Source organism: Pteropus vampyrus, unplaced genomic scaffold (genome assembly GCF_000151845.1).
Source record: "Pteropus vampyrus isolate Shadow unplaced genomic scaffold, Pvam_2.0 Scaffold18, whole genome shotgun sequence".
In the NCBI taxonomy this organism is placed as follows: domain Eukaryota; kingdom Metazoa; phylum Chordata; class Mammalia; order Chiroptera; family Pteropodidae; genus Pteropus; species Pteropus vampyrus.
Genome location: NW_011888799.1, coordinates 11370333 through 11381386, shown reverse-complemented (window position 1 = coordinate 11381386; position 11054 = coordinate 11370333). Strand labels below are relative to the sequence as shown.

The window sequence follows — 11054 nt, the reverse complement described above, 5'->3', positions numbered from 1 at the left end:
AGACATTTGGAGCTTTTGCTTGATTATTTCTTCTAGTATTAGGCAGGTTTGAAGACATTTATTTCACATTTTTGTAAGATATTCTTTATAAAAAATGAAAAAGTGTAACTCAATGGACTCACATACAAGAATCAAATAGAACTCTCAGAACTTTCCTAATGTGGTCAGGGCAGCACATTTTTGATCACTTGAGCCTCCTTTTGGTCTCAGAGGCAGAATGGGGCAGATGTTGTCTTTTTCCATCTTCTTACACATTTACCCACATGACCAAAATCATCGATTATAAGAAATGGTCAACCTAGTGGGAAAACTAGTATGTTCAAGTATATATGCTTTATGCTTCTAGTGACTATGGAACACTAAAGAAACACTTTATTGAATGCATTTATAGAAGAGGTTTCCATATGTCTAATATTCCAAAGCCAGTCAAATTAGAAGCTAATGGTAAAATATGTAGCTCATCAAGCTGAAGTATATGGCTATGATGGTTATAATATCCCCTTTACCAATCTTTTCTTTTAGGTTGATGCCAGCTCTTATTTTCTTGCCTTTCAAAGCTGTACCTCTTTCTGCCGCCGAGTGATAACAGCTTTGAAGTCTGGCCATGAATCCAATATCACTTCTTTTTGAAAGGGATTCCCACGATTTATGTTCATTACTGCTCCATAAACCTGAATCAGAGAACCCGGAGAGACAAGCCAACCTCATTACCACCAGCTGTTTCAGTTTTATATTACCCTATCACTTGTTCTAATGTAGAATTATGGCCACAGGAGGGGAAGTTATAAATATATACACAACATACACACATACAAACTTATCTCTTATTAGTGCACATGAAAACTGGTAAAAAGTCTATGAAAGCCTAAGAAAACTTTCCCCAAACTTAGTTTCTTTTATAGTATAACAGTGGAAGGTACTAAATCAATACGCTTACTGGATAGGTGCTTGGCACATAGGTCAGCAATAAATACTCGCTCAATCAGAATCTCTTGTATGGATTTAGACCTCACACGTTTTTTATAAATTCCACATATAATTTTGATGCTCAGCTGCTTTTGAAGTTTATTATGCTATCTGAAAATAACCTGTGAAATGCAACTACTCGTTTAATACTGAATTACAGTTAAACGTCACTTGATGTTTGGCCCTCAAAAAAGGCCTCCCCCAAAAGGCCAAAAACACCTCCCTGAATTTCTGTATTTCAAATTTGATGGAGCAAGGCTTTATACATATTACCTGAGGATTGTAATTATGTCTCATTCACTATGGTATCCATGGAGCCTGACAAAGCTGATCAAATGCTTTTTGGCTAAACAATACTGAAGTAATATTAGAATTCTGTTCTGTAGCCCTTCATATTTTTTTCTCTTCTAAGAATTAAAAATGTCTGTCCTAAAAAGCAACTCTCATATGTTATGTATGTGCTTCTAGAGAAGAGAAAGTTGTGGCGGTAATGAGCTCCAGGCAACGTTCATAGCTGCATTTTCATAATAGATAAAAACTGGAAACAATCTAAATGTCTATCCAAGGTGGAAAAAATAAACAAATTGTAGCATATTCATATTCTGGATTACAAAACAGCAACATAATGTTGAGCAAAAGAAGTTACATACAAAAAGATATTGTGTGATCTAGTTAATATTATATTCAAGAACATGTAAAACTAAATTATAGCTAGCTTTAGAAGTCAGGATAGTGGTTACTTTTGGGGAGCAGGGAAGTTATTGATTGGTGGTGGTGCAGGGACGAGTAGCCTCTGAAGTAATGTTCTTTCTTAATTGGAGTGGAGATTACACAGATATTTACTTTGTGAAAATTCATTAAACTGTGTAAGTATGTTATGTGCACTTTCTAGTATGTGTTAAACTTCAATGAAAAAACTTTATGAGAACATTGGAACATATATTTTACCTCCTTTATCACTATCGTAATGCAAATCAGCTCACCTCAATGCCTAGAACATTTCCCAGCTCTCTTCTATTATACCCAATCTGGGACCTCACTCAAATCCTCTCATAGAACGTATCTTTCCCAGTTTAGTCTGGCTGATAACAATGTGTAACATGGATTACACTTAGTGAAAATTCAAGAACTAAAGTAAACTGTAAGAGTCATGGCTTGTTCTGTTGGTAGTTGTTTAACTGACTTGTTCTGTTAATCATTAAATTCTGAGGCTGCTTATCTTACATTTACGATGGAGTAATAAATACAAAATTGCATTAGTAATAAATAAGTGGTTTTACACCAGGAAATCACACATCCTTATTAAATAATGGAGCTTAAATATGATTGGTATGTTTAGAAGGAAAAAACTCTTTCAATATTCAGATTCCGAAAGGAAAAAAAAACATAACTTGTTTGTCAAAGATTTGGAACCAATTGAAAGATTTGGCATTGGCTGAAAATAAACAAACCTTTCCAATAGCTGTCCATTCAAAGGGTGAGTGTTGAGAGGAGATGGGAAGTAGCTAGGGGAAATTAAAGAGGCTAGAGGAATGATCAGTTAGAGTTGGTGAAGGAAATTTGGAGAGATATTTAATTACTTTAACCCTAAAGTGAGATTATAAAATGCATAGCCATAACTCCAAAGAATGGGTGAACAATAAAACTATATTTTCTTTATCTTTTTTTACTCTAAAGGACATAGTATAACCAAAAGAGTATTTTCAAAGTATGAACAAAGAACTAAAGATAGGCATCACATAATGATGCAATAACTGAAGAAGGATAAATGGATCCAGGGATAAAGAGACTCAATGTATAGAAAATGAGAAATTGGGAGTACCGAGCTAAACAGCTATTAAAGAGATAATTATATAAGGAAGACCTCAATTTGTGCCTACATGTCTCATTTTTAAGTTCTTACTTCAAATGGTGCTATGAGAGGCAAACATTTCAAAAGAACAGTCAGTTTGGAATCTGATAATCTGGATTTAAATCTGAACTCTAGCATTTAGAGATGGAGAATTGACAGTAACATCATCTGCAAAATTATAATATAAATATCTGTCTATTCAAAGGTATTGATGTTACGAAGATATTAATATTAGTTTTGATGACTCCAAATGAGATAGTGTGAAAATTAAAAAAATCTGTACATTCTGTTCAGATCTAGTCAACTAATCTGAATTCAGAAGCTTTTAAAAATAAGATTTAAACAGTTAAGAAATAAGTAATTATTGTATAAAGCTCCTGGTGACCAATCAATAACAGTTTATTGAGAATTATCATGGGCAAAGCCGGGTGCCAAGCACTGTAGGAGGGGTAAAAAAAAGAAAAAAAGTTCAACATTTATATCTACCCATCTGGTAGCTAAGTTGCTGTGAAAAAAGCAACAAATGTGAAATTAAAGGAACTGAGATTTGACTCTGTGTCTTTATTTGCTGTACTACCTTCTTTGAACATTAATTTATTCATTTATAAAATGAGTTAATAAACATCTTACAAAGTGGTTGAAAATACAAAATATTTAAATTCTTTGTATGCTGAATACAGTGCAAATATAATAACTTAAGACCCCATCATTTGTCTTGATAATTATAACATCTTTCATGACCCTGAGAAGGTCACCAAAACTTTTTTGTTCTCTTTGGCACAAGAGTTAGTCAAACATGTCAAAAAAAATGTAGCTGATCATCTCATTCTATTTATTTTTATTTTTGGTATATAAAACTTTTTAATTAAAGTATAGTTGACATACAAAATTGCATTAGCTTCAGGTGTATAAAATAGTGATTTAACATTTATATATCTTACAAAATGATCACGAGAAGTCTAGTAGCCATCTGTCACTGTACAAAGTTATTGCAATATCGACTCATTCCACTTATTTACCTCAGTGTCAGCATTCAAAATGGGAAAATTTGGGTCAGATTGTCCATTTGGTACTTTTTTAGCTGTATAATCCCAAATTATTACTCCAATTTTCCCCACCAGATATAGTTTAAGCACAATCAGTAAGGCAAGATGACTAGATTTGATCAGCCCAGTACAGTGCACTAGGACATTCTCTAGGTCAATTTTGGTCAATTTTAGTGTAAATAAGGATTATCCAAGATGTTTGTTAAAAATACAGGTCCCTGGTCTCTATCTTCAGAAACTATGATTTCATTATATATCTTCTAGGTTATTAGCATGCTTCTCACATTTGAAAACCATTGCTGTTGGGTTATCTCTTTGCTCGAGAAACTCAGACCTCAAATGTAATTTTCTTGCATTCTGTACTTTTTCTTCTCCAAGTGCTTAAAATATTTCTGATCTTATTTTTAGTTATAATCTTTAGTTAATGTCATCTTCCACAGCAACTCTGAGTTATCCACAAGCACTCTTGGACTTTTGGAAGACTTCAACCAATATAAGCTTGATAATCAACAAAGCTGTTGAAAAAATTTCAAAAAAAGATTTTGAAATAAACAGAAAAAATTTATAACAACCTTTAAATTTCATTTTCATTGTGTACCTAGGTTATGTTTTTTGCTTTTTGCTTTTTGTTTGTTTGTTTGTTTTTAACCAGCAACGCCACCCTTCTGTCATTAAAAAAAAATTAGAACTCAAATTTACCCTAGAAATAATCTAGACCAGCATTACCCAAATTTTCCTAGGAGTCATGTAGAGCGATTGTCAAAAATATAACTATGTGGGCCATATCCACAATCCATTGAATCAGTCTTCAGCAGGTGGGGACTGGGAAGCTGTGTGTTTAATAAGTAAAGGGTGGGTACTTTCAAAGGATCCCTTGTTCGTAGCCCCAGGACTTTCAGCGCTGAGTGTCTTGTACAGTTGGCGACTGAGAGCAGGACTGTTGGGTCCTGCTCATCAGAAAAATTATCATCAGAAAAATGTGGGTAACAGCCACATTATTTCACAAATCAATAAAATAAATAAAATAAAGAAATAAAACTCTTTACCTTGAGTGATTCAGGAAAGTGACTCTTCAGCAGTTTTTCCAGTGTCAGTAATTTGGAAACACAGTTTAGCACCAACATCTTCTCCGTAATTCTATACCTAATTAAAAACTTGAAGTTATACATCTACCTTTGCCTGTCAATATCTGAATCTGTCTAGGCACATCACTGAAGTCTTGTTTTCACTGGGTACAATTCTGAATTTACCCTAGAAATAATCTAGACCAGCATTACCCAAATTTTCCTAGGAGCCATGTAGAGTGATTGTCAAAAATATACCTATGTGGGCCATAGCCACAGCCCGTTGAATCAGTCTGCAGCAGGTGGGGACTGAGAAGCTGTGTGTTTAACAAGTATTCCAAGAGAGCCTTATCATCAGAAAAATTTGGGCGACAACCACATTATTTCACAAATCAATAAAATAAAGAAATAAAATAAATAAATAAAACTCTTTACCTTGAGTGATTCAGGAAAGTGACTCTTCAACAGTTTTTCCAGTGTCAGTAATTTGGAAAAACAGTTTAGCACCAACATCTTCTCTGTAATTCTACACCTAATTAAAAACTTGAAGTTATACATTTACCTTTGCCTGTTAATATCTGAATCTTTCTAGGAACATCACTGAAGTCTTGTTTTCACTGGGTACAATTCTGAATGCCATTGCTCCCTCTGAAGAGGGAAGAAGGAAGACAGGGAGGCACTGGGATGGGTAAATAAGAACATATAAACCTAATCCTAGAAAGATGTGAGTGTCTATACTGGATTATGTCTTGCTATTATACACATTCATTGTACTCTAAACTCTTCCTTCAGGACATGATAGCAGTTGTAATTTTGCATTTATTCGTGTTCTCTTTGATTTATGTCTGTCTCAACTAGACTGTGAGCTGCATAAAGGAAGGGCCCACGTCTGCCTTATGCTCCACTGTATCCGCAGCACCTACCACAGGGACTGGCACATAGGAAGGAGCATACTAAGTAGTTGTTGAATGGATGATATGAAACTCAGAGTAAGAGTCTTAGGGTTAAGGAGGGAAACTTTTTCACAATCTAGGACAACGATGAGAGAAAGACTTGAGTGGGTCAGGTGTTGGGTGGTTATGAGGAACAACTTGGGGAGAAACACCTAGATCGAAGATGAAGACTCAGATGTGGGCAAAGGCCGAGGCTCGTTTCAGTCAAATAAAATTAAGGAACAAAAAAAAGGCCTAAATATAACTTATGCAACTTCATGCATTCTGACGCAATTATATTTTCTAAATTTGGGGGCTCTATCTCCCCTGCTTTCTGTTCCCAAGAAAAAATTTTTTTCCCAACATTCCAATCATGTGTTGACTAAATTAAAGAAAAAAAAACATATTATCCCATATTCAATGTAGTAGAGCCTATCTACCTACTCTTTGAAGCGAGGTACTAGATGGCAAAGATAACTCAGCTAGACACGAGATCCTAGTGCTTCCGGGACTGTGGTGGATTATTTCTTTACAATACATTTTCCAAATAGAGAAAGCTACTTGATTTCCCTATGTGGCATCCCTGTAGCTATAAGATACTCAGAGCGTTCGATTGTGATTACTTAAAATCCACTTTAAACCCTATCATAAAGTTTACATGAGTTTGAACTTCTAAGAGGCATGTTTCTTATGATCAGGCGGTGTGGGTTCCAGTTCACTGAGTGGCACACCTAAGGTGTTGTATTCTCGACAGGAGTCAGAAGAGAACTAAGGGCCACGGCAACATCAGAAAATCAGGCTTCTGGACCCTCGAACTCAGTCTGGGTCACGTTAGAAACTTTGAAAAGATCAAGTTTCCAGAGTTCAAGTTGAACAAAGAAAGAAGTGTAGCCATCGACTCTTCACCCTTGAATCTGCTTGACTTTTCACTCACTCATGTTATCTCTAAATAAAATTTTAACTTCTTAGGAGATTCTCATGTTAACACATTCATTTATTTGAATTCAGTCTTTTGCGAGATAATGAAATTAAATTATTTCAAAGGGAAGCTGATCGTGTGTCTCTTATTAGATTTGATGTGTAGAGATCCTTTTATGTTCTAATCATAGCAAAGTGGATAGTGCAGAGTAGGAATTCTAAGTACTTGATGATTTACTTATTTATTGCCAGTTTGTTCCCCAAAGGATTGAAAATCACTTCTAAACACAGACAAAAATATATCAAGATAAATTAAGTTTAAATTAAAATTCAAGCATGGGTAAAAATAAAGGTACAAAAGTAATATGGAGTCAAGAGTGAGCTCCACAGGCAAAGCGTATGGAGTACAGTCCTACATGTAGAGTTGATCCTCTTTATTCATGGATTCCACATTTATAAATTCACCTATTTGCTAAATTATATTTGTAGCCCCTAAAATTAATACTAGCAGTGCTTTCGCAGTCATTTGTGGACACACATAGAGCAGTGAAAAATTTGAGTCTCCCAACACCAACGTTTCAGCTTAAGTTGAAAAAGCCGATTTCTTGTTTCAACTCAAGTACTATAAACAAGTTCTTTATGCAGTCTATTAGTGCCACTTTTTTTGCGGTTTTTGATTTTTGTTGATAATTTCACTGTTAAAAATGGCCCCCAAGCATAGTGCCTAAGTGCTAGTTAGTGTTCCTCAGTGCAAAACGGCTGTAATATGCCTTACAGAGAAAATGTATACATTAGATAAGCTTCCTTCAGGCATGAGTTATAATAATGTTCTTGACTGTGAGTTCAGTGATAATAAATCAATGATATATATTAAATAATGTTTCTTTAAATAGAAATACATACACATAAAACAAGGTTGTGTGTTGATCTGCTAATAAAAATGTGACCAGAGGCTTGTAGGAATCTAACTGTATATTTTCCATAGGAGCAATGGTTCAGAATTTGCTAAGGCAGTGTTCTCTGAGAAGTTATTGAATATAAGGTCTATGAACAATGAGAATCGAACATAGTTAAAGGAAGTGAGAGCTCTTTTTTTTTTTACTTTAAGCTTTCTAGCAGTTAATACAAAGAGAAACAAACATAGTTACACGATTCAGTGTGCCCACAGAATTACTCTTACACTCTTTACCATAGTATTTGCTTGACTCTTCACTTATACCATCTCTAAATAAAGGCCAGTTTTCTAACTTCTAAATATTCAAAATCCTACTGGAACTGGCTTCAATATATCTTTCTAGATTAAGCAGCTCTTGCAACTCACAAATTACTCAGGGTGAAAATTTCTATGACATTAAATTCAGAGACATTTCTCCCAGGGATTCATAAAGAGTGGATACTATAATTAATGAATATTGGAAAATATCCTTTCAGTAAACAGTGATGAATTTCATAAGGATATTTCTTTTTTATTAAATACAAAGATCATCTTTAAAGGCCACAAACAGGATGCAGGAATTCTTGGATGCAGAAAATATTTTTCACATATTTTTGAATTATATTAGAAAGTCATAATGACTACTATTAACTCTGAAGGCTACAAGATTAGATTACCATATCTTTACCACTCAATTATAAATTCCCCACAATTAATGTGTTCTAGAATTGGATGATAAAGTTTTGTTGATCCTCTAGCCAAATTGTTATTAACAACAGACTCACTAACTGAAGTCTTTGTCGAGAAAAATTATCATGCTCATATAACTTTTAGAAACTGAAATTTCTTTGGAGCAAGTGTCCATCAGCACACAGTAAGCACCTAAAATATTTTAAAATTAACTAGACAATGAAAGCATGATAACCTCTTGGTAGACTTTTAATTCTTATAAATAAATATCTCTGTTTTTATGGTGTAATACATTATTTGCAATATAATTGTGGACGTTTGTTAATGAGGAAAGAAATTTTTTGTTTTTTTTTTAAAGCATTGCGATCTGATGCCAGTAAATATTTTTCAGATGATGGATTTTTTGCTTAGAAAGATTTCTCTTATTTGTTTCCCTAGTTGTACCCATATTATAATACAAAAATATATTTCATAATACTTATTTTCCCTATATCATTATTTAAGTTAAACAAACAAAAACACCAAAAAAAAGAAATATCTTTTCCTCTTTAAATTTATTCTTACTATATAACGTTGAATTTTATCCGTCTATTTTTTCTATTTCTTCTTGTCATTATAATCAATTATTTGAAATTTATTATTTTAATGAATAAATGCTTACCTGGTATTGACTTTGCCTGAAACTGAGGTCTTTCACTCTGTGTTAGTGCAGCAGCTTTCTCTATAAATGGTGAGTTTATTCTTCAAGCCTACTTCCCTAATTAATCCTTAGTGGAAAGAGGAGGGATGAAAAAAAAAAGTGTCTGCACCTGTAGAAAGGGAGGAGTTTATGATGTCAGGTTAAATTTATTACACATACAGTGCAAGTATTTTCACTCCGTCTGTTTTTTTCTATTACATTTAGTCTTGTGGTATAAACCCAGTAAATATTGATCTTGATTTAGAGATGGACATTTTCTAGACACAAACCTATCTGTCAGGATCTCATGGAAAAAGATTAAAAGGAATGAGACCCAGGCAAACAGGGTACTATAAAATAATACAGATACTGACCACTTTTATATTTTTATTTATTCTGAAGAAAATGATTTTGCTGCCCTAAACTTCCAAGGCTGAAATAGAGTCATCTCTAAAGAGGATGCTTGTGAAATTGAGAGTATTTTTGAAAATTTTAATTCTTTTACCCCATTCTTTTAAGTGAAAAATCATTCAGTTTACTCCTCTCTCAAATGGCTGCAATTTAAGCACCAAACAAATATTTATATGGGCATCTCAGCACACAATGCAATGAACTTTCAGATAATAAACTGTAAATGTCTCAGAAGGCAATGGCAAGTGCTTCGTTTTGAATGCAGTCACATGGGAGGATACTGTTTACCACTGTTACCTCTCACAAAGTCAAGAGCAAAAGGAGTAGGTTAGGGCAGTCTTGAAGATGCTCGTTTAAGTAATGCAAGATAATTGATAGTAGAAAGTCACTGGAGAAATTGTATTAGATGACAATTACTGGATGTCAAAATAAGAGTGTTCTTGACCCTGGCACATTCATAATTTTTTTTTTTTTTTTAAAGATGTTACTGAAGGCATCATATACCTATGTATGTCCTTAAGGATCTTATGTAAATCTAGTCTTTTCTAAGTACTGAGGAAAATCAATTAAAAAAGTGAACATAAGCTATTATTTGTAGAACAAAATCTATTTTAGACAATATCAGAAAAAACTTCAAAAGTCAGGGTCAAGTTATTTATGGACCTGAGAGACATATAAATGTTTTTTTCAGATTTAGACTACATCTTGTTCCCAAGGACATCCAAAACAGAAACTTCTATTCTTTTTTCAAAGTATTTTGCTCTCTAAAACATCAGGACTAATTAAAATAGTTGTTTTTTGCCTAGTAACCAATAAAGCAAAGCATATTATTTTTCCAGTGAAACCGTATTGTTGAAGATAATTAAATTTGAAATATGTCCATCAAGCTAAACTGAACTTCTAACTCTAAAATTAAAACGAAAAAGAAAAAGGAGAAAAAGAGGTTACTAATATAAATTTAGAGATTTTGTTCTATAAACCCAAGTGAATGAATTCATAATATCATTCTACCTAGAAAAATAGATCGATTTGTACATTGTTGTTATAGAATTTCTCATCAGCTTCAGTAGCCTCTTCTGTTTGTAGCTCATCAGCTAAGAGGTCAAAATTACAATTGTTTTTGCTTCCAAGTTCTATCACTTACTATTTGAGTGATCTCAAGACAGTTATTTAGACTCTATGCCTCAGGTTCTTCACCGGGAGGATGGGGATAATAGTGACTGTTATGGGGTTTAAGGCCCATACTGTTATTGGAATTAAACACTGGCATAAATATATGCATACACATAACGGGCTTAGAATAGTGCCTGGCATATAGCACACATCATTAAATGTCAGCCATTTTTATCATTGTTATTGTTATATAGCCCTGTTGTTCCACTTGAAAACCAACTTTAATTTTAAGGACCTCCTTGGAGGTATAAAAGAGGGCGAAATTGGCAAACACACATTTGTTTCTATTAGTTAAAAAAATTAACAATTTCAATTTTAAAAAGTAATCTAGTTTCACTGACTCTGAAAAACATCTCTTCTTCCTTTTCCTCTTTGCCCAATTTTAACAA

At 33.6% G+C, this 11054-nt stretch overlaps 1 protein-coding gene across 3 annotated transcripts in view; it reads right to left on the bottom strand.

Moving 5' to 3' along the window:
* GLYATL3 (glycine-N-acyltransferase like 3) overlaps positions 1–11054 on the bottom strand; it is a 20593-nt gene extending 9539 nt beyond the window's left edge. For 2 of the 3 annotated variants that reach the window (XM_023527678.1, XM_023527679.1), the window contains exons 1-4: positions 9064–11054; positions 5364–5460; positions 4911–5007; positions 564–671 (exon numbers count right to left, since the gene is read on the bottom strand). In XM_023527678.1, coding sequence (XP_023383446.1) covers positions 564–671; positions 4911–4988 — 186 coding nt within the window. In that variant the 5' untranslated portion in view covers positions 4989–5007; positions 5364–5460; positions 9064–11054. The remainder of the gene's footprint in view (positions 1–563; positions 672–4910; positions 5008–5363; positions 5461–9063) is intronic. The other variant, XM_011354802.2, reaches the window with a different exon arrangement.